Below are 22,733 nucleotides of genomic sequence, written 5' to 3'. Positions count from 1 at the left end.
ATTATACCTTATAGCTTTCTTTTAAACTATAAAGAAATTAGTATATAGTCCTGATTATAGTTATTTATATAGCGTGATAATTTAGGGGTTAAATATAATATTTAGATATATTATTAAATAAAATATATTATAAATATAATTTAAGACTCATGGTATCAGCGGCTTATTCCCCAACCCTAAAAGCTTCAGTGGGGAAGAGCCCCAACGACGGCCCAAACTCACCGTTCCTAACCGCAAAAGGCCGCTCCAAGCATCACCCTCCAATGAACAAGCCCCTCTCCACTTCCAACTCTCAAATGCCGGTCCCGGGATCAGATCCAGATCCAAGCCCTGTCAAGCTGAGCGAGCATCTGCACACCGAGACAAGACATCATGGACTCACCTCACCCAGACGAAAAGAACACCACCCTGACAGAACAAGAACGAAAGTACGTCTCCCCCCAGCCCCCGAAAATCTCTCCATCCTCGCTGACAAAAAGGTAGAAAACTCCGCAATCGCTTATCGCAACGAGCCTTTCGTCGCAGACAAGCAGAATGTATCCGCGAGCTCAAGAACCGCGTGAACGCAGACCAGCGATCTGACAGTGAGCGCGTAGAAGCGCTGCAGAAGGAGAATAAATTGCTGAGACAGCAGTTGATTGATGTGCAGACGAAGATGTCACGGATGATGGCGTCGGTGCAGTTGTTGAGTGATTCGGTGGCTAAGACGCTTGATGATACTGCGAGTGGTGAGGGGGGTGAGCGGCAGAGGGACAGTGAGAGAGAAAGAGATGAGCAGCTGAATGGAAATAATCGGAATGAGGAACGGATTGTTGAAGAGTCTGCGTTGCAGTCGATTGATCTGGAGTTTGATCCGTCGATCCTGGAGTTTGATCCGTCGTTTTCATCATCAAGCGTCACGGGTGAGTATCAGCACTCATCTTATGAATCCAGGCTAACGATTGATTCCAGCATCAACAGACAATGGCATCTCATCAGAGCTCATCAACGTTTCCGGCACAAGCCCATTCTACTCTCAGATCCCGAACATCTGGAGTCATGAGTATCAAATGGGGATGCAGCCTTATCTAACCGCCATCAGCGCAACAGCCGAGTCAAGTCTAGTCCTTGGGAAAGACTACTCTTTTACCAATTCGCCATTCTCAGATCATATCCAATTACTTCAACGAATGCTTAAGAATAAGCTCAATACCCTTGGATTCGTTCCAGAAGGTCATAATCCTGTGCAGAGGTATACATCCCCCTCGCAACATCTTCAAGTCTCCTAACATGTTCAGTGTCTACCAACCAGTCCTCATGGTCTTATCCATGTTCAACAGCATGACCCGTCCAGACGTAATGGCATGGTACGCCAAAACACGCTTCTACCACATCATCGAGCTCACAGCCTGGCAACTCTACCCCTCCTCCGCAACCTTCAACAAACTCCATCCGCGCTACCGCCCTACACCCGCACAGCTCGAGAACCCTCACCCCGGCATCATCGACTGGATCCCCTTCGCTACAATCCGCGATCGTTTAATCCAGCTACACTCTGCAAATCCCCACATCGACCAAATCTTCTGCGACGCTGTAACCGGCTACGTCGTCGAGGCGCTCATGTCAGATCTCGTCCTAGGTGCCCCGCAGATAACGGTCTACGTACGTGTGACAGACCTCATCAACACCATGTCCTCCGCACCATCCGAGTCCGAAAACACAATCGCCATGCTTCCCGCCCCAGACATCTCAACACTATTCTCATCACCTGCTTATGCCCGCGCTGCATTTAACAAATTGAACATGGACAAGGGCGCGGGCTACTACAAGATCGACCCCGCATTCTTCGAAAAGTATCCTGAGCTCTGGGACCAAGCCAGCGATGTCACGGCGACGGGAATGCCGCTGAAGCCAAAGTATCAAAAGATCCTCACGTACCCGAAACCGCTCGACTCTTCTACTGTGGAGACTTATCGAAGCTTTATCGATTTTTCCCTCGACGCTGCGAATACGATATCAATGTCCCCGTGATCCAACCAACCGGGCCGGTTCTCGTTATCTTTAAGCTCCTCACATGATGCGATAACCGTGTGAGGACGGCATTATTAGCGCATTTGGGCTTGGTAAAGTTTCGGGGAGCGTAATGGAATGTTGAGTAAACGACCCACCACGATGGGTTTGACTAACACGTCAGTTACTAACACCTCGATTCTGTGATTCATCTGTGGATCATCGAGTGGGGATGAAATCATCTATATAGAAATGCCAGAATTAGTACAGCACCATCTCAACCGTCATCTACACCATTTTAATCCATCGTCAAAATGCCGTCCCAAATACCAACCGCAATTCCTCGCTATAGTTTCATGGACGATTATAGCGAGGGTGCACATCCCGCTCTTCTCAAGGCCTTGATCACCAGCAACACGACCCAAGAGACCGGCTACGGAGGCGATACGTACTGCGATCTCGCACGGCAGCGAATCCGTCGCCATCTCGGCCGCGACGACGTCGGGATATTCTTCGTGCCCAGCGGTACATCAGCCAATGCCATCTCCATCGCCGCATGTCTCCGACCCCACGAGGCCGTCATCGCTGCTAGCTCCGGGCACATCGTGACGAGAGAAACAGGCGCAGTAGAAGCAAGCGGCCACAAAATCATCAACGTCACACCGCATAATGGAAAGCTCACGCCTGCGACGATCGAGCGGGCACTGGATGACAATTGGCATTTTCCTCACATGGCGAAACCGCGACTGGTGTATATTTCCAACGCCACCGAGATCGGAACGATATACTCTCGCGCCGAACTCGCAGCTATAAAACAAGTCTGCGAAAAGAACGGCCTCATTCTCTTCCTCGACGGCGCTCGCATAGGCACCGCCCTCGCCTCCAAAGCAAATGACATGACCCTCTCCGACATCCTCGAACTCACAGACATATTCTGGATAGGCGGCACCAAAAACGGCGCCCTCCTCGGCGAAGCAGTCGTCGTAAAAGACGCCCGCCTCTCCTCAGAATTCGAATTCTACGTCAAGCAGCACGGCTCCCTCCTCGCAAAAGGGCGTGTCATCGGCGCACAATTCGCAGAGCTTTTTGAAGACGATCTGTACTTTGAACTAGCGCGCAAGGCAAACTTGGCAGCTGAGTTGTTATCGAGCGGTATAGCGCAGGGAGGATTTTCAGTATATGCTGCGACGGAGACGAATCAGGTTTTTGCGGTGTTGCCGATGAGTTTGATCAATGTGCTGAAGGAGAGTTTTAGTTTTTATGTTTGGGAAAAGTGTGGTGATGATGAGGCTGTTATTAGATTGTTGACGACGTGGGCTACTGAGGCGGCGCAGGTTGAGAGGTTTGTGGAGATGGTGCATTCTTGGACTGGATAGAGGAGTTGTGCATTGAAAAAAATAATGGATTTTTCTATGAGAATAGTGTTTTATGTTTTTATGAGATTTTAATATAGACTACCAACTAATCAAATCATCACATCGTACTTGCGTCCGGAAGTTGAAGAGAGGCAACAGTTCGATGTCTTATGTGCCAGATCTTGACAGCGTTGTATGTAGAACAACGATACCTGTTCATTCCTATATCTCTCTTCCATCAAGCGCTACCAAAATCTTCATTCAATGGTGCCCGCCGAATCGCTTCCTCGTTGTGTGAATGAACTGGGTTGTATGTTGTGAAGAGCTTGAATTGGGACTTTCCTCGGCCTACTCATCGAGCGTAATTTATACTTTCACTGACCTCACGGATACATATTTCAGCGAGTATATGCCCCTTCTCAGCTTAGACTACAGTATCGTCCACAAATTTAGATGTCACAAGCCAACTGCATGAGGCCTCTTTCGGCTTCATGCCTGCTTAGTCACCAGTAAGCGACGAGAAGAATTCACACCATTTGACCGCTCAACCAACGTTGCCCATTCCTCTCCTTACTAGTCCTCTCATATAACGATCATGACAGCCGTAGATACATATTCTGACAGGGAGTTCGGGTTTCTGAAGTATCTTGACGATGCCGATCAACACCAAGACTCGATAACCGTCAAGCGCTCCGCCTACTGGTGCTACTGCGGTCCTCTCCTCGACCCTTCGAAGTCATCATTACCGGACAACTTGTACGACTTTGAGAGCCAAGTCTTCACTGGCCCTATTCGCTCAAGACTTGACCCTTTTCTGAACTATATCAAGAGTGTTCTCCTCGACAAGGGATTTAAGCATTATTTCCTTACTATACGCGCCACGACGCCGACACGCGAATTTGATCAACCAAGATGGCATACCGACGAACTCTTCTTCGCCAAAGATATACTCCCCGGTACACGCCTAGGTCTCAAATCACAACACCAAAAACATCATCAACCCACCGGAACAGACTTCAAGATCTGCACTACGCTTCTCGGCCCCTCAACGCTCTTCATACCAGCATCCCATCAACCTCTTGCACGCAAAGCACAAGAATCCGCTCGTGACGCTGCAAGCACGGAGCATGAGTGTGTGTCAATTCGCTGTGTTGGCTGTGCAGCTGCAGCAGATGCTGTGCGCGATGAACTAGCTACTGTACTTGAGCCTTTTGGTGCAGAAGCAGCTGAGATAGGTGAATGCTCTGTGTTTAAGGTTGGCAGGGAGTTTGGAGCTGTGCATTCGGAACCTTGTATGAGTGAGGGAGATAGTGGACGGGTTCTCATTAATGTTGTGCCGGGGACGGAGGATGAGTTGAGAGTGTTGATGCGAAAATGGGGCATGGAATTCCCTAGACAGTGGTGGGTTGGCGGGAGATGAATAAGATTATTTGGAGTGTCTTGTTGAGGATCGGAGATTGTTGGTCTCATGGTCAACACGTGTCTCGGTCGCATTGAGGCTTCACAGCATGGGCTCGGGTAGAACTGCAGGGTAGCACGGACACATGAGTCTATGTCTCGGTCTCACGTTGCAAGTTATTATCTCGTAAAACATCATGTTAGAGGATGTCTTGATGCAGAATTGGTTCGATGGCTGGGGTTATACAAAGAGGTTGAGTCAAACACTGATTATTTTGTGTGACAAGAATTGATTCACTGTTGCAATCAGGATCTGACCAGCGGGCTTTTCACCAGCATTTCATCCAAAGCGTCTCCGCGATAAATAAGAATTAATGTGTTTTCAAGGTTTCTAAACGCAATGTCTGTTTATTTATATATACAGAATACTAACATACGAGCCTCACAGATATGTCCATGAGCTAATGCGGCTCTACCGTTTCATGTTAAAAAGCGCTCTCGAGATCGTCAGGTTCCCAACCGCCCCGCCATCTCCCGACCATCTCGGCCGAGCACAAAAACACCAACCAATCCCTCTCTCCACACCAATCCCTCTACAGCAAGACTGTCAATCGACAACTGCGCTTACAACGGTGTAACACCCTCCAACCCAACCCCGTTCATTTCCCTCCATCCAACTCGCTGATCTCAATCAAACCACCAGCGATAACCTTCTCCGGCACCACTAACCCAACGGCGCACCACAGATTGTGGCTTGCATCGACAGGGTGACATTTCGTCAAAGCTTACGGGAGTCGACGTGGCGCTGCACGCCGTTTTTCCCCAGCGGGTACACCAACAAATCTGTCGTGACCTTATTCCCAACCTCTGCAAGACAAACACGGGATCCGAGGTGTCAATGTCTCGGGACGCGTTTAATTCAGGGAAAGCTGCTCATCCCGTGCGCTGTTTCAAACTCAAGATCGGGTGGGATCTGGAAATAACAAGACCCCGTATTTAACTGCGTGTGTGTGTTCCATACGACGGCGGGGGGGATAGCTAATCTCATAATGGCAAGGCGCTAAGCCCGCACCTACTCAACTGCGGAGCTGACGTGACCCCTAACAAGGGAACAGCGCATAAGGGAGTCTCGTATTTATCACCTCTGCAGATAAAACAACCCTTCAGCTGAGAGATTAAACAAAGGGCGCTTTGTATATATCCACAAAGATATTTAATATTCCCATCCTTTGTCTTTTCTTTATTTCCCCTCTTTTTTGCTTTCCACGTCATCTTATTTTTAAGAACCCGCTTGTAATGACCTGGCGCTACACGAGGCCCCCCCCCTCCCTGTGAGATTAGCGCCAGGCACAGATCATCCAAGACAAGGCCCCCTTAGCTCTGCATGTTGCAGTGCAAGCTTGGGTTTCATATAGAAACAAACGGCACCAACACAGAAAAATTCCCGCCCTCTCCATTTTTAGTCCTTCCAACCTCTCTTCCAATTCACCATCTTCTTTGGTGGTTATAATTGTTTCGTTTCCCCGGTCACTCTCTACGCCGGGTTAACAAATTCCCATCTTATTTCCTTCCCCTGTCTCTTTTTTTTTTCTTCCTCTATTCCCGATTAACCAAAACGTCTCAATTGATTGGAGATGTTGTCCGCTCTTTTCCTCGCCTTCGCGGCCCCCGCGCTGGCTCACGCTGTCGCTCCCACAGAAGATGGCCTTATCCGCTTCCCCCTCAAGGTTTCCACCGGCGCGCCCGTCGTAAAAGGCGTGACCAAGCGCCAGAACGAAGTCGCTCTCGAGAGCCAGCAGAACGGTTTCTTCTACAGCATTGACGTCGAGCTCGGCACGCCGGGGCAGAAGGTCACCGTCAATCTGGACACGGGCTCCGCAGAGCTCTGGGTCAACCCCGTGTGCTCCAAGGCGCAGCAGCCCGCGTTTTGCCAATCCTTTGGTCATTTCGGCGAGAGTAGCACTTGGGTTAACCTCAACACTACTGGCGGCGTTGTCTACGGCACTGGGTATGCTTATTGGAACTATGGCTACGACCATGTTGTCGTTGGATGTGAGACTGGCATTCCTCGCTGAGACATGGGTTTTTTTTTGTGCTGACGGGATTTAGCTGCGAATATTCGTAACCAGGTTTTCGGTGTCGCGTACGATAGTTCTTTTACCAGCGTTGGTATCATGGGCGCTGCGCCTGATCTGAACGGTTGGGATGCGCCGTACCCTCTCGTGATTGACAGCATGGTCAAGCAGGGCCTTATCCAGAGTCGCGCATTGAGTCTCGACATTCGCACTCTCGATAGCGATCGCGGCGCCGTTATCTTTGGCGGTCTCGACACCAAGAAATACACCGGTCGTCTGGAGAAGCGCCCCATCATCCCCGCCGAGTCCTCCCCCGATGGTCTCACCCGGTAAGTCCCCTCGCGCTCTATCAATTGACGAGTGCGCCCGTCTAACAATACCAGTTACTGGGTTCACCTCGACGGTATTAGCATCATCCAAGACGACGGCTCCGAAGACGCAATCTTCTCCCAGACAAACGGCCAGCCCGTCCTCCTCGACAGCGGATACACCGTCAGCGCCCTCCCCGGCGCCATCTTCAACAAGATCGTCGCAGCCTTCCCCACCGCCCAGCGAACCCCCGGCGCCTACGTCGATGTCGACTGCTCCGTCGCCGATCTCAAGGGCACCGTCGACTTCAAGTTCGGCAACACCGTCATCAAGGTCCCGTACGCCGACTTTATCTGGCACAACGACGACCGCTGCGTTCTCGGTGTCTTCCAGGACGATGAGTTCCCCGTCCTCGGCGACACGTTCCTCCGCGCTGCCTATGTCGTGTACGATTGGGATAACAGGAATGTCTGGCTCGCTAACAACGAGGACTGCGGTACTAACCTCGTCGCTATCGGCACTGGTCCCGATGCCGTGCCTGACTTGGTTGGCGAGTGCGGCTCTGACTCTACCACCACTTCTGGAGCTCCTACTTCCACCGAGACTGCTTCTGAGTCTGTCACCGAGTCCGTTTCTTCTGCTGAGACGACTGCCGATACTACCCTTTCCTTCTCTACTACTCGTTACTCCAACACTACTTTCACCACCTCCAAGCCTAATGCAACCTCTACTGGCGGATCTGGCAACACTTATGTTCTCCCTACTACTTCTGCTCCCTCTACAACCATCACTTCCACCGTCACAACCAGCAAGGTCTACACGGTCACTGCCTGCCCTCCCAGCGTCACCGACTGCCCTGTCGGCCATGTCACCACCGAGATCATCACCTCTCTCACAACGTACTGCCCCGGCTCCGAGGCTACAGGCGTTGCTCCTGAGCCCACCAAGGGACCCGTCAAATCGACCCTCACATCGACCCATGTGTACACCATCACATCCTGCCCCGGTTCCGGCTCTTGCAACAAGGGCGACGTCACCACCGAGATTGTTCACAACACGCAGATCATCAACCCCGAGCAACCCACCGGCGTGTTCACCATTCCCGAAGCTATCCAATGCGGCTTTGGAAACTTTGGCTGCAAGGAGGCTACTACCAAGGGATATCGCACCGTCACCATCACATCGGTCGTCAAGGCGCCCAAGCCCACTCCTATTCCCGGCCACTGCACCACCTGCGGACCTCCTGGCTCCAACAATCACAACAACGGTACTTTCACAGGTCACTACACCAAGCCAGGTTATGAGCAACCCACCAAGGGCCACGCTACACAAGATTACCCTGAGCCCACTGGCACCGCCTCCAAGCCCACCGGCGGCAACCCTCTCGAGGAGCTTCACACCTACCAGCCCACACACGTCTACGCCCAACCCCCCAACACTGTCGCCACCGTCGTCAAGCCAACAGGCACACCCGCTGACTCAACACCCTCTGAGCCAACGGGCACCAGCCCCGCGATCGTCAACGGCGCGAGCGCATGGAACGTCCCAGGGCTTGCGGCGTTTATCGTTGGCGCATTTGTGGCAGCTCTGTAAAAAGGAGATGAATGGATGAGAGGCATTTAATACTTTTTTAATAAGGTGAAGCGTAGATACTTTTTGCGATGGTAGATATGGGATGATAATATTTCCCCTTTTATTTTGTATCTGTCTGCTTCTAGAAGCGTATTATTCTTAGATTGGATATTTACATCGATTGGATGTATTTATACGACATTGACTTTTTATGACAGCCTTATTAACTTAGTGATGTTTGGTGGGGATGCAGTATGATTGAGGCACTCTCTGTGATGTATTTGGATGAATTGAAGATGTGACTTGAATGCAGCAATGACTCTCCCGAAACTGTCGGCTTGCATTCATCCGACCATGACAGTAGCGACCATGACAGTAGCGATTGTGTCAATCGCCTAGGATGCACATCCTTCATCGAACCATATCCTAATTTTATTTTCTCTTGTCTCAATCACCATAACCAACATCCTCAAAATGACCATCTTCACCAAAATCAGCGTCGCAGCCATCGCCAGTCTGGCAATCCTCTTCCAGATCTACCTCAAAGAAGCAATATGGCTTGGTTTCGGCATAAACAGAACCATCCAACCCCTCAGCGAATTCCCCTACCAATGCCGTAAGATCGTGCATCATCGGCTGGAAGCTTGCGAGGACATGTACTTATCCCAATCTACGCGCCAATTGTTCCTCGCGTGTTCAGATCCATTTGCACGAAAGCAATGGCAGCCAAAGTGTGTTTCTCCCAAATGTATTTATACTCCCAGTGTAATTAATTGTGCAGTGTTGGGTATCGCAATGTTTCGGGTCGATCGCAGCGCGACGCTATCGTTGCGCTGGATATCGATAAGCCGATTGATAACGGGTTTGAGTTCCGAGCGCTGAAAACACTTGGGTTTGAGGGTACTGCTGGTGATGGACTCATCAACGTCGCTGGTTTCTCTGGCGTCGAGCAAAAAAATGGCGAGATTGATTTCTTTATCGTTAATCTGCGGCCTTCGATTGATGCAGACGGAAAATTGCTAGATCAACATGTTCATGGTGGAAACGCGACCATCGAGCACTTTGTTACTGGCCCTCAAGCGACGGAGATGAAACATGTTCGGACATATGCTAACCAAGGAATTGCGACTCCAAATCGTGTTGCAGCACTGGGTGATCATTCTTTTTATATCAGCAATGATCACGGTCCTCATAAATTCGGCTGGGTAAATATGCCAATACCTCTTTCATAGCGTATACTAACAAGGCAGCGACATCATTTGTCCTTGATTCTAGGCTTCTCCGACGTAACCTTCTGCGATACTCAAACCTGCAAAACCGTCGCACCAAACCTCCAATTCCCAAATGGTCTCGTCATAAAAGACAACATCCTCTACGTCCCCGAATCCATAACAGGCCGTTTATACATCTACCGCATCCTTCCTAACAAAGACCTCCAAAAGATCGACGAGGTTAATCTAGGCTATGGTGTTGATAACGCATCGATCGATGAGAATGGTGATATATGGATCGCTGCATTTCCAATCGGCGTTGAGATCTTCAAAGCTTATAATGACCCGTACAATGCTCATCCGCCTAGTACTGTGTTGAGAGTTAGGAAAGTGGAGGGGGAGTATGTTGTTGAGAAAGTGCTTGAGGATGCAAACGGGGAAGTTTTGCCAGCTGCTACGACTGTTGTGCATGATGTCAAGACTGGAAGGCTTTTCTTGAGTAGTAAGTTATATGGTCATCTATCTGTGACATGGCTAATTTTTGACAGGTGTCATTTCACCGTTTATTGCCGTTTGCGAACCAAAGCGATAAACATAAACTATCCTGGTCATATATCTACTTGATCAGTATCAACAAAACTCAACTCCACTTACAAGCCTTGCCAATGTTCCTATCGCAGACTCATTTGACTCGACAGAGACGACCATTGTCCTTCTGTGCCCATTTCTCACTTCCAACGCAAGGAAAGCACCATAAAACATCACCAGGATCAACGCTCCTCTTGATCGATAAAAGTCTCTCGTAGTTCTTGCCCCAAAAGGCATGCTGCCAGTCTGGTTCGAAAGGAAGAGCCTAGCGCATGTTAAACAAGTATTCCATCTAGTAGTATAGAGTCTTACCTCATTGATATAAGCACCTGTGTCCGGAGACAGTTTGCGAAACGGCTCCATGGAAGCATTCAACCTCTTGACGGCCTCAGCTTCAGAAGTCTTGTTGAAAGGCTCAAAGGACTCCCCGGATACTGATAGACTCGTTAGTAAACATCAAACTGATTCTCAAGGTTCTTCAACTTACTAGCGTGAATATAACTCTTCCTCCAACCCGGGTTGACAGCTGCACTCCCTCCTCTAGGCTTCGCATCCCTAACACCCTTCCCAGCAATCAAATGAACCGTCAACCCCCCAGCAGCATCCAAACTCTCCTCCAAGGCCCCCTTAAACTTCTCATCACCCAGCGCCTCCCTCCCCAACAATCTCGAAGCAAGATATAGCGTAACCCCCGCGGCGCCCTGATCAAAATAAACATCATACCACTCCAAGAACGAACCATACTCTTCCTTCGTCGCACTAAACTGCACAGCCCCCGGCCACCGCTTCTGAATAGTATCATTGATCGGCTTGAACAGCTTGAGAATGTACTCTGAGTCGTTGACGTCCTGTGCCGCAAAGACACCCTGGATCCCGGCTACTTCGTCGGTGCCGCCGGCGGGGTTGGGTGTTTGGGGGCTGAGGTTGGTATAGCCTGAAAGACCGGCGTCGGATAAAGAGGGGAATTGGGAGAGGATGTAGGCGAGGAGATCGTATTTGAAGGGTGCGGCGGCGGATGTTCCGATTGTGAAGGCTGATGCGGTGATTTTGGGAGTTTTGTAGACTTTCATTGTAATGGATGTGAGGATGCCGAAGGTTGAGCCGCCGCCCTATATTGTTAGTACAATGGGTAGTAAGAATGGGTGGTAGAAATGGGTGGTAGAAATGGGTAGTTGAATGGTAGCTGACTTACTCCTCGCATTGCCCAGAAGAGATCGGCATGACTATCTTCATTGATGGTCAGAATCTTCCCAGATGGTGTGATAATAGTCATCTGGAGGACTTGATCAACTGCAAGGCCATGTTTAGTCGATAGTAGAGAATGGCCGCCTCCGGTGACATAGCCTCCGAGGCCGACAGTCTTTCCGCCACCACCTACAACAACGCGTCCATACTTATCCAGCATAGTGTAAAGATCATACATTTGGGTTCCTGCGCCGGCAGTAACAGCATCACCGGTGATGACAGTCTTGGAGTTGTAAAGCTTGAAGGAGCCTTTGTGGTAGGTCATGTCTTTGAGATGGTGAGTCCAGAGGGAGAGAGAACCTGGGGCTATAGAACGGCCCATGTAGTCATGGCCAGTGTTCTTGACGACGAGTCTGATGTTGTTCCTCCGAGCTATCATTCATCAGCAAAGCTCTTGTTAAATTGTTAAATTGTGGAATACTTACCAAAGTCGACTCCCGCCTTGATATCCTCCGCCTTGGTAACATTAACAACATAAGCAGGATATCCACTTCCACTACACGGATAACTCGCATCCGGAAGACAGGTCCAGTTCGAATACTGATCATAAATCAGAGAGACAGGGTCCTGCGTGTGAAGATCATAATGCTTCCATGCCTCAGCGACCTTGGGACAAGTATCTTCATCATAAGACGGCCAGCCCTTATGACAAACAGCTCCCGGAGGAACAGGCGCAAAGAGCCTTCCGTCTAAAGTATCATTAAGACGAGACCACGACTTATGCGAAGGCCAATCTGAAGACCCAGGGTATGCCTTGCAAGTCTTGGGCACAGAGCCAGCAAGAACAGAAGGGATGAGAAAGGCGATAAGATTACAAAGACGAGTCATTGTGTGCGATGCACTGAACTAAGATGCTGTGAACGTGAACGATTCTTGGGGTAATTGCTCGCTTGTTATATAGGCAGAATATCTAAAATGGCCCCCATCTTGGCATCACGAACACGGTCTAAACGAGGGATCATGTCCCGAGACTAAAACAGCATTTCTGCGGCGTCGACGTCAACGCGTATTAGTCGGATTTAGTTTCTGTAGCTCAGCCCTGCCAAGAGGGGCATTTCGTGGAGGTGGGCTTGAATGGGGGATCATGATGCGAGATACGGGGCTTGAGACTGTCATGTTTTGTGGAGGATGGTTGGTCTGTGGGTGAGAGGATCATTTGTGTTTTTGGTCAAGTCAGTACGTTCAGTGTCGCATGCCAGTAATTAAACAATCGAGACATTTCACCAACTCTTCATGTTTCACTTCAATATGTTCTACGATACATTCACAACTGAATGAGCCTCGAGATAACGCACATTGTGAATATATTCCGCTGGATGGGCTCCCGAAGTGCCGAGATCAAGAAAAAAACAACTCATTCCAACCCCTGTCCCTCTCGCCATATCATCCCCAAAACAGCCTAACGCCATGCCCGTAATCAATGCTTAATCTCAATCCAGTAAAGATCAGGTCCAATTCCCTCCCCCCAGACCCCTAATACCATTCCCCCCCGTTTTCCCTCGCGTGGCTGTCGCAAAAAAAGAAAATGCCTTCAATCACACTCATTCCTCTCGCCCTACGTCAGGCGTGTTCACTCCCTCGAAAATGCTGCGGCTCTCGCTGCTCGTCCACTCCCTCCTCATCCCTCTAACCTCCGCGCGCAAGTCAGACGGCGGCACGGTTTGGGCGACGCCGCATGATAGTTACTCCTCGTCAATCGGCGTCCTCGGGTGCAAAGTACGCGACATTAACTGCGCCAATTGAACCGGGCTAATTATCAGCAGGTCAACACGAATCGCATCGCCTACTGGCCGTATTCCGTCGACTGTAATAACATCTGCATCGCGCTCACGTACCAAGGCCGCACCGTGCACCTCCTCCGCGTGGATCAATCCCAAGGCGCCTACGACGTTAGCTACGATGCGTGGAATTACCTCTACACGGGCTACTCTGCCACCGACAAGCCCACGGCCGGCGGTCCCGTCGAGATGACATACTCCAACGTCGATGCATCCAAGTGCTCCGATTTAATACATACAAAGAAGAGCAGGTTGCCGCTCAGCGCAGCGAATAGCATGAACTTTTTAACGTCGTGCCTCGATCGGAATGAGAGTACGTGGGTGGGCGATAATTACGTTCTTTACAATATTCTCGACTCGATATGTACGCTTGGACATGATGAGACGTGTGAGTTGGATTATCCGGCGCAGAACCAGGCTAAGTGTCCGCATACGATGGGCGTGCCGGATGAGTTGAAGGGGGAGGCGGTTGTTAATATTCGGTATCCTAGTGGTGAGAAGGTGAGCGCTGCTGATGGGAAGCCAGTGGATGAGGATGGTGCGATGGAGTTGAATAGCCCGGCTTTGGCGATTGTTGTTTTGCTTGCGGCGTGTCTTGTTCTTGGGTTGTGATGCGTGATGCTGATGATGGCGGAGGATGATAATGTCAAGATACCCCAGTGTTTTGTTCTATACCCTTTCAATTGAGCAATTAATTCCGCGTTGTAAGCAAATAACTCAGATCAATTAATGTAACAATTTAGTATCAACGCCGACATAAGAAAGTATTCCCATCGTCGAGTACCTTCGTTGTCGCAACATTTATTTGCCCAGATTCAGCGCCTCTTTAACCTTGCCCATCGCCGACTTCTTTTTTTGTTCTCCCTCCTCACTTGGTCCAACATCATCCTGACACAGCGCATCTTTTCCGTGCATCTATTACTTGTTAGTATATGTACTCCCTCAATCACAGCGACATACCTTTTGCTCTTCCACTTCGGCCTGGTGCATGATGTCGTGGACCTCTTCGGCCGTCTCATCATTGAGACCAGTCGGGGCCTTTGGGCCAGAATGTCTTCTCTCTGACATGATGTTCTTGTCTTGCTGTATTGTGATATGTTTTATAAGTCTCTTGGTGTTTAGAGTAAGTCTGGAGCAGCAATACGGTGCTGGGATGGCAGCTTCATATAACTCCCGCTCTCATCCCTCGTGTCGTCATCCCTCCCATACCTCACGATGATATGATGCTGATCAACGTCATGTTGAACCATCGCGGGGTCGAAATGGTAACGTTGGACGACAATCTCGAGACCCCTCATCATCACAGTGCAAATGGCGCTGCGACAACATCTCATTCTGCCACAAGTCTCGTTACTTGGATGTACACTTTTGTACCGCATACCGTGACTGGCAACCATCATCACCTTTGAGCGTCTAAACGATTCGACCCCATACGTTGAAATGCTAAATTTCCGCATGATGACATCGCGAAATGCTTATCTTTGTCTTGTTGGTGTTCAGCTGCTCGTGTGCCATCGTGTGACTTGGGGAATTGGATGGAAGTGACAGGCATGATATCACCTCCGCGATTTTCATGGCTTGCTATTGAGCAAAGAAGAATGATCTGATTGATTGGCGGCTTGCGCTTCCATCTCGTGATGTGCCTCTGTACCTATTCTTCTGGCGTCTTCTGGCATCCCATTCATTTCCGGCCACCCTTTCATTGGCTCTTGTTGGAGGTGCGTCCATTTTGATCCGGGTTCAGTGTCCATGGCTCCAAACAGAGCAATAGAAGTATCTAGGCCCTTAGAACGAAAATGAATATTCTATCTTATAATTATTTAGTGCACCACACGCCTTCAGTTGCTTGATCCATGGCCCAGCTTAAACAAGTAACTGGACAGGGCCCGCTGCCGGAACAAAGACGGCCTAACGCGACCTTGCGACCTGAACAGCAGTGGGATCTACAGGGCTAAGAACTGCCGATCTACCGGGTATAGAGAAGATATATCTTTACCAAGCCCTCATTGGAGCATAGTTTCAAGATATTCGACTTCTATTCTGTCGGAGTTTGAGTTATCTCTCGTAGGACTATCTCTCATGTTCAGCGACGATGTGTCTCAAATAACCTCATCTGTATAAGCCAATTAGTCCTTAACACCAATAACAAGACCCTAAATGCTTTATAATTGCTTTCCTTACTCAGGATTCGAATAGCAGTTCTTGTGTCTTGCCCATTTCTTATCTTCCGCAATTGTCTATCTTATCAGCGATAAGATACCAGCACACGACCTTCTTGGCAGATGACCGCCAAGTTGTAAGATGACGATGATAATTAAGATGCACAAAACCCGAAATTATCAATACGAAAATCACAGTAATTGTTTCATTGTTTCCATCAAACCTCTCGGCTCCTGGCGATCCGATCTCAATACGCAAGAACCAATTGAATCTCAGACCCCTAAAATTACACACTCCATCACCAGCGAGGCAGTGCAAATTCACTATCGCCAAGCGGCCAAAACACCAAGAACCCTCGTGCCGACTTATCCGCCCAATCCGGCTCAACACTCTTGGCCAAGTGGACCCAGCTGACGTGTATTGAACCCCCCAAACGTGTCTTTTTCACCTTTTTCTTTGCATCAAACATATCCATTCACTTCTTTACACAGCCGCTGTTGTGGTCCGTATTCTCTATTTGTTCGTTTCTTGGTATGCTCCGTCGCGCAAGGGGTATTGCTTGACTAGACCGCGACACCAGACGGGGAAAGCACAGGGATCTTATAGGCTGGAAGATGCCGAGTATGGGTTTTGAGGATAAGACGACGTACAACGACAAGTATGTCGTTCTGTATGATTTCGGCGAGACGGGTGAGTTTGTGAGAAGAGAGTAAAGAGATGAGGTGCTGATTGGGGTAGATCATGATACGGCTATCAAAGAGTTCAAGACCCTAGTGGCAGACCTGGAAGAAACTGGTTTCGACGTTGAAGTCAGAGCGGGCTATGAACAATCCCTCCTTGTATTCGCAAAAGCACCCCGCGAACTCCTCGGCAACGCCGTCTACAAGTCCAGGCAAGTTACTTTTTCAAAATCAGAACAGGATTTTATTAACAGAGACAGCAGGGTTAAGGACTGGCTATACGGCATCACGCCGAATCACCCTGGCGGTGATAAAAACACAGTCGTTGATGGGGCGTATGAGGCAGAGGATATTCTTTCGGTGTATCATATCGTCCATTGGTCCAAGGATCTTGGTGGTGCGGGCATCACCCCCGGGACAGGGAAGTGGGAGAACGTCAAGGCGATATTTCCTATTCATAATTCAAAGGTCAATCAGTCGTTGCTCAAGTATCTAAGCAGAAAGTTTTTCTTATCCAACGAGGATATCGATCAGATTCGCAACCTTCACGGCTCAAAGGTACGCCCCCTTCTCACCTATATGGACATGTGCTTACAATGCTAGGTCGCTTTTTACTTTGCCTTCATCCAAGCTTATCTTCTCTTCCTCACCTTCCCCGCCATAACAGGCGTCATCGCATGGCTCTGGCTTCCACGATACTCCCTCGCCTACGGCATCCTCACCAGCGTGTGGTGCACCGTTTTCCTCGAGTACTGGAAGATTCAAGAACTCGATCTTAGTCTGCGCTGGAACGTCAAGGGTATTCAACATGTCAAGGTCAACAGACCGCAGTTCAAGTATGACTATGAGTATGTTGACGAGGGCGGGCGGAAACACTACTACTTTCCTCGATGGAAGAAGGTCGTGAGACAGTTATTGCAGATTCCGTTCTTGATCGTCGCGTTTTTGGCGCTGGGGATTACGATCATTGCGGTGTTTACTATTGAGATTTTGATCTCGGAGACGTATGCTGGGCCGTATAAGGATTACTTGGTAGGTCACTCATTTTCACTAACAACTTGTGAGTTGTCTGACATGAGCAGGAATATCTTCCAACTATTCTCCTGGCTGTATCTCTCCCTTATATCACCTCCGCCCTCGAAGACGCAGCAGAATGGATGACCGAATTCGAAAATCATCGCACCGCCGATCTGCACGAAATGTCACTCACCCAAAAAGTCTTTGTCCTCAACATGTTCACCAACTATCTTCCCATCTTCCTCACAGCATTTATCTACATCCCCTTCGGCGGGACCGTCGTACCCAAACTTGAAAATTTCCTATCAGCTGCGTTCGCCAGCGTCGGCAAGAAATTCGTTCATCAGCCGTTCCATCTCGATGCCGATAGGTTGAGAAACGAAGTCATCGCCTTAACAGTCACAGGCCAACTCTCAGGTTTCTTCGAAGAGAACATCGTCCCAATGCTAAAGCATAAATTCTCGGATTGGTATCGAGATTATCGCAGGGCACGATCAAAAGGCGATATGCTTCTTGCGGTGGTGAAGGATGATCCTGAAGAAAAAGCTTTCTTATCACGGGTTCGAAACGAGGCGATTCTTCCAAAGTACAACGTCCAGGATGACATTGCAGAAATAGTTCTTCAATTCGGATATCTCGCTTTATTCTCACCAGTCTGGCCAATTATCCCAATGGGCTTTCTCATCAACAACTGGATTGAGCTACGATCTGATTTCGCAAAGATCTCACTGGAGCATCAGCGCCCCGCACCAGTTCGCTCAGACGGAATCGGGCCTTGGATCTACTCCCTCGAAGCGTTGACCTGGCTCGGAAGCATCTGCACCGCAGCGATTGTGCATCTCTTTAGTGTCGACAAAGTCGGCAATACAATGGGAAGCTGGGCTACTCTTCCCGTTACTGTCTTTATAAGCGAACACGTTCTTCTTCTCCTTCGATCTCTTGTCCGCTTCGTTCTTCAGCAAATCGGCTCTGAGCGGATTCGAGAAGACTATAATCAGCGATATGCAAACCGCGTCAAATATCTTGAGGAGTTGGAGACGAAGAAACAGCAGTCTGGACTAGCTGTACGTGAAGCACACCGCGAGCGACGCAAGTCGGTTTTGGTGATGGAGAGAGATCCATTCTGGACGAAGCAGGTCCACGACGGTGCTAGTGAGCTAGCAGGTGTCACACTCATTCAACAGGTGAAGAAGAATGAAGAGCCAGGAGATCAGGAGAAGAAAGATTAAGCGCAACGCGTAACAAAATCAGTGTATAGATTACAGACCAAATTGTTTTCATATGTAATATTATTTTTATTAATCATTCTTTTCATTGCCTCGGTCTAACGGTATATTCCATCGCCAAGACACGGCCGAGACATTCGGCCGTCTAATCCGAAAGAGAATTTTTAACTCTCGTCATCATTCCAGACTCAACATCACGCGATTGTTGCAGGCTGCTTGCGGGGTCTGAACCTTAATGTGCCGGATGCGAAAAGAAACTGTTCAGCTGTCGAGGTGAGCTGACGAAACTCGCTTCTTGGTGCCTGTGTTGGGAATAGAGTGCCAAGAAAGTATTTCGTGTAGATAAAGTATAAGGATGCTCTGACGCCATGTTGAATGATCTGATTGTCAAGCTCAATTACAAGACATCAAGATGAGATTCACTAGTATTTTCTCAACAGCTTTCGTTGCTGGTGCAGCAATTGCGTTTTCGCATGATGCGCAGCATCGTCTTAGTGAGAAGATTAATGTTGCTGGCACCGCAGACGCGAATCCGAAATGCCATCTTCCTGCTGCGTTGAATCCCTCCGAGGATGGGCTTGAGAGTTCGCATGATTTATTCTCCAGCAAGAAAGCACTACAAGTGATGGTCAAGAAACATCAATCGCTCGTCCGCATCCCTTCAATCTGCTATGACGACATGGGAGATTTGGATACAGATGATAGATGGAAGCCCTTTAACGACATTCCAAAGATGCTCAAGAAGGCCTATCCAACGGTGTAAGTAAATTCAATTACACTCCGAATGATGATCCTAACAAAATTCAGACATAAACACATCACCCCAGAAAAAGTCAACAAATTCGGCCTCGTCTACACCCTCAAAGGCTCCGACCCATCCCTCCAGCCAATCCTCCTAGCAGGCCATCAAGACGTCGTCCCCGTAGCCGACGGAACACTCCACGAATGGGTCCACCCGCCCTTTGACGCCTTCTACAACGAAACAGACGGCTATCTCTGGGGCCGCGGCGCCTCAGACGATAAATCAGCCATCACAGCTCAAATGTCCGCCCTAGAAGCACTCTTATCCCAAAAGACTTATAAGCCCCGACGTACAGTCATTCTAGCTTTTGGTTTCGATGAAGAATGCTCTGGTCATCGTGGCGCAGGCCATATCTCGAAACATTTAGAGGCCAGATATGGAGAGCATGGCATTGCTGCTATTCTTGACGAAGGCGGTGCTGGACTGCAGAAGATGGGCGATGTTTTATACGCGCTTCCTGCTGTTTACGAAAAGGGTTATCTGGATGTTTGGTTCAACGTCAGTGTCGTCGGTGGGCATAGTTCAGTGCCAACACCGCATACGGCGATTGGCATAATGGCTGAGATCGTTACTACCCTGGAACACAACCCCTTCAAGCCCGAGATCGCCAAGAACGGAGCTATTCATCAATGCTTGGCTTGCTTCGCCGAGCATTCGCCCCATGTCTTTCCCGATCTCACTAAGCTCGTCAACGGCGGAGATCTCCCAGGCGTTGCGAAGTTCTTGACCAAGCTGTCGCGCGATATGCAGTACATGGTTCAGACATCGCAGGCAATTGATGTTATTTCTGGCGGTCAAAAGATCAATGCGCTGCCCGAGTTTGTGACGCTTGGTGTTAACCATCGGTATGCGCCGCAGGATAGTATTGGAAGCATTCAGCATCGAATCGTGGGTCTGATCAAGGATATTGCCGAGAGTCACAACCTTCGAGTTGAAGCTTTTGAGGATGATGCAGACTATGATGAGTATCTTGCTGCTAATAACCTCTCTCGCCAATGCAACAAGGACGAAGATCTCTGGCAGCAGAAACACAAGGGGACTTTGACAATCGCAGCGAAGAAAAAGTCCTACATCACGCCTCAATCGCCAACAACCGGTCCAGTCTGGGATATCTTTGCAGGCACTGTTCGTCACTCATTCGCCCAAGAGGCAAAGACTGTAGTCGCAGCACCAGGAGCCATGACAGGCAACACCGATACTCGCCATTATCTCAGTAAGTCTTCCAAGTCCAGGGTATTTCGTTTGTCACTGACTCCCAATCAGATCTCTCCAAAAACATCTACAGGTGGAGCCCCGGCAGCCTAAAGTCCTTCTCCAACATCCACGGCGTCAATGAACGGCTTTTGATGAGCGAGCAGATGAACATGGCCAAGTTTTACTATGATTTCATCCGTAATTTCGATAAGGCCAATGTCTAGGGGCAAGAGTTTGTAAATAGGAGACCAATTTATTTATCGCCGATTATTCTGTCGTAATTCTTCCGTTCATCTGAACTTGTTCCGTTTCTTCTGGCGCTGGGTTAGTGTCCACTCACCTGTTACATCCGGCACTGAACCCCTGTGCTCATCAATTTCCACCAATCACTTCATTTCGCGACGCTGACGAGCATGCCAAGGCTGTGAGATTATCTCCGTCAATTGAGTTTTCAGAATTAATTACAATCTACGATTGAATTTACAAGGTCAAAAACGATACGAAATATACAATATTAAACTCGTATTCATCACTTACACTTACAAACAACCTTATATCGGAACGCCAAATTGTTTGCCGTTGTTTCTGCAAACAGTTTCACGATGTCCTCGCTCAATCGCCCAAAGCGCTTAGATGTCCGAGATATGAGACGTCTCGCGTAACTGACAAGACAGGGTATCTCACCAAACTCACCAAATCTCAAACAGAACCCCCTTAACCAGTTCCTCCAAACATTACCAGACGACTCTCAGCGTCTAATGTAAGGAACAGTTTCAGTTGGCGCGTATTATCCACCGATATTCCAGCAATGATGTGCACATCCGAGAAACAAGGGATCCTCCCTCCATTTAGATAAAGCCATGGCCTCTCCCTCTTGCTTCCGTCTCTTCTTTCTTTCCTCTCCATCCCATTCTTTCCATCACAAGATCTGATTCTTCACTTTTTCGCAGCTGTTGCTTGCGCCTTTCTTTTTATTTTTCTCTACGAGATTATTTCATTCTTTGCAGACCCTGGTGGTTTAGCTATCCTTTCGTGTCCAACTCTACGAAAAATACTTCTTACCACTATATCAACCAATCCTTAAAAAGCAACATTCAAGATGCGATCATCCTTCTCTACCGCTCTGGCCCTCGTCGCCGCCCTCCCCACCGCCTTTGCGCACTACAACTTCGACGCTCTCATCGTCAACGGCAAGGTCACCGAGCCTTATGAGTACGTCCGCAAGACCACCAACAACAACAGCCCAATCACCGACGTCACCTCCAAGGACATCATCTGCAACGCTGGCGGTCTCGACAAGGATATCCGCGCTGCTACCAAGACTCACGCTGTTTCTCCCGGCGATGAGGTTGGTTTCACTGTCGCCAACGACATGGGCCACCCCGGTCCCCTGGCCGTCTACCTGAGCAAGGCGCCTGACGGCACTGAGGCTTCGGACTACCTCGGTGATGGCGACTGGTTCAAGGTCTACGAGATGACATGGAAGACCATTGGTGCGAACGGCATTGAGTGGGCCAACTACATGAACGGCCAGTCCAACGGTATCACCAACTTCACCTTTACGCTCCCCAAGGAGACTCCCAAGGGTACTTACCTCATGCGCGCCGAGCACGTCGGTCTCCACGGCGCTGGTGAGAAGAACGGTGCTCAGTTCTACATTGGATGCGCTCAGCTCACCGTCGATGGTACTGGTGCTGGCAAGCCTTCTCCCGTTGTCTCTCTCCCTGGTGCTTACACCGCCACCGACCCCGGTCTGCTCCTCAGCATCTACTACCCTCCCGTCACCAACTACACTGCTCCCGGCCCCAAGGTCTGGCCCAGCGGCTGTGAGGACCACACTCCCAACTTTGCTGGCCAGGCTAGCGACGGTGACTGCACCAACGACAAGGGTTCCGACTCCGGGAGCGCTGCCCCCGTTGCCAGCGACGCTCCCGCCACTGAGGCTCCCGCTGCTTCTGCCCCTGCTACCACTGAGGCTGCCAGCGCTGCTACTCCCACCGAAGCTCCTGTTGAGCAGCCCGCTGAGACCTCCGCTCCCCCTGTTGCTACCAAGGCTCCTTCTACTGGTGGCAAGTGCAAGGCCAAGCGTGCTGCCAAGCGAGCTCTTAAGGCCAAGCGTGCTCTCAGGAAGTAA

General features: G+C 49.5%; 10 protein-coding genes across 10 annotated transcripts; 8 read left to right on the top strand and 2 right to left on the bottom strand.

Annotated features, from left to right (window-relative positions):
* Window positions 1–372: 372 nt before the first annotated feature.
* On the top strand, window positions 373–2,010 carry FTJAE_6512 (uncharacterized protein; the record flags this gene model as incomplete). Its single annotated transcript, XM_037353132.1, has 4 exons — window positions 373–428; window positions 484–902; window positions 952–1,231; window positions 1,278–2,010. 4 exons carry the CDS (start codon window positions 373–375, stop codon window positions 2,008–2,010), a joined length of 1,488 nt encoding a protein of 495 aa, XP_037206423.1.
* A 293-nt stretch (window positions 2,011–2,303) lies between these two features.
* FTJAE_6511 (threonine aldolase) lies at window positions 2,304–4,764 on the top strand (the record flags this gene model as incomplete). Its single annotated transcript, XM_037353131.1, has 2 exons — window positions 2,304–3,331; window positions 3,969–4,764. 2 exons carry the CDS (start codon window positions 2,304–2,306, stop codon window positions 4,762–4,764), a joined length of 1,824 nt encoding a protein of 607 aa, XP_037206422.1.
* Window positions 4,765–6,376: 1,612 nt separating this feature from the next.
* Window positions 6,377–8,719, top strand: FTJAE_6510 (aspartic-type endopeptidase opsB; the record flags this gene model as incomplete). The annotated part of the gene is made up of 3 exons (XM_037353130.1): window positions 6,377–6,794; window positions 6,852–7,146; window positions 7,201–8,719. The coding sequence occupies 3 exons, from the start codon at window positions 6,377–6,379 to the stop codon at window positions 8,717–8,719; spliced, it is 2,232 nt and encodes a 743-aa protein (XP_037206421.1).
* A 453-nt stretch (window positions 8,720–9,172) lies between these two features.
* Window positions 9,173–10,501, top strand: FTJAE_6509 (serum paraoxonase arylesterase; the record flags this gene model as incomplete). Its single annotated transcript, XM_037353128.1, has 4 exons — window positions 9,173–9,429; window positions 9,480–9,903; window positions 9,949–10,411; window positions 10,458–10,501. The coding sequence occupies 4 exons, from the start codon at window positions 9,173–9,175 to the stop codon at window positions 10,499–10,501; spliced, it is 1,188 nt and encodes a 395-aa protein (XP_037206420.1).
* Window positions 10,502–10,591: 90 nt separating this feature from the next.
* On the bottom strand, window positions 10,592–12,570 carry FTJAE_6508 (isoamyl alcohol oxidase; the record flags this gene model as incomplete). Its single annotated transcript, XM_037353127.1, has 5 exons — window positions 10,592–10,762; window positions 10,810–10,931; window positions 10,985–11,606; window positions 11,690–12,114; window positions 12,168–12,570. 5 exons carry the CDS (start codon window positions 12,568–12,570, stop codon window positions 10,592–10,594), a joined length of 1,743 nt encoding a protein of 580 aa, XP_037206419.1.
* A 756-nt stretch (window positions 12,571–13,326) lies between these two features.
* FTJAE_6507 (uncharacterized protein) lies at window positions 13,327–14,132 on the top strand (the record flags this gene model as incomplete). The annotated part of the gene is made up of 2 exons (XM_037353126.1): window positions 13,327–13,458; window positions 13,506–14,132. 2 exons carry the CDS (start codon window positions 13,327–13,329, stop codon window positions 14,130–14,132), a joined length of 759 nt encoding a protein of 252 aa, XP_037206418.1.
* A 189-nt stretch (window positions 14,133–14,321) lies between these two features.
* FTJAE_6506 (uncharacterized protein) lies at window positions 14,322–14,588 on the bottom strand (the record flags this gene model as incomplete). Its single annotated transcript, XM_037353125.1, has 2 exons — window positions 14,322–14,435; window positions 14,481–14,588. 2 exons carry the CDS (start codon window positions 14,586–14,588, stop codon window positions 14,322–14,324), a joined length of 222 nt encoding a protein of 73 aa, XP_037206417.1.
* Window positions 14,589–16,294: 1,706 nt separating this feature from the next.
* FTJAE_6505 (IST2) lies at window positions 16,295–18,606 on the top strand (the record flags this gene model as incomplete). Its single annotated transcript, XM_037353124.1, has 4 exons — window positions 16,295–16,370; window positions 16,419–16,918; window positions 16,964–17,392; window positions 17,443–18,606. 4 exons carry the CDS (start codon window positions 16,295–16,297, stop codon window positions 18,604–18,606), a joined length of 2,169 nt encoding a protein of 722 aa, XP_037206416.1.
* A 409-nt stretch (window positions 18,607–19,015) lies between these two features.
* FTJAE_6504 (CPS1-Gly-X carboxypeptidase YSCS precursor) lies at window positions 19,016–20,823 on the top strand (the record flags this gene model as incomplete). Its single annotated transcript, XM_037353123.1, has 3 exons — window positions 19,016–19,362; window positions 19,411–20,618; window positions 20,669–20,823. 3 exons carry the CDS (start codon window positions 19,016–19,018, stop codon window positions 20,821–20,823), a joined length of 1,710 nt encoding a protein of 569 aa, XP_037206415.1.
* An 875-nt stretch (window positions 20,824–21,698) lies between these two features.
* FTJAE_6503 (endo-beta-1 4-glucanase D) lies at window positions 21,699–22,733 on the top strand (the record flags this gene model as incomplete). Its single annotated transcript, XM_037353122.1, has 1 exon — window positions 21,699–22,733. The coding sequence occupies one exon, from the start codon at window positions 21,699–21,701 to the stop codon at window positions 22,731–22,733; it is 1,035 nt and encodes a 344-aa protein (XP_037206414.1).

Source organism: Fusarium tjaetaba (genome assembly GCF_013396195.1).
Source record: "Fusarium tjaetaba strain NRRL 66243 chromosome Unknown NRRL66243_c0000126, whole genome shotgun sequence".
Lineage (NCBI taxonomy): Eukaryota > Fungi > Ascomycota > Sordariomycetes > Hypocreales > Nectriaceae > Fusarium > Fusarium tjaetaba.
Note: the sequence above shows the minus strand (reverse complement) of the source record. Positions and strands in the feature narration are given on the sequence as shown.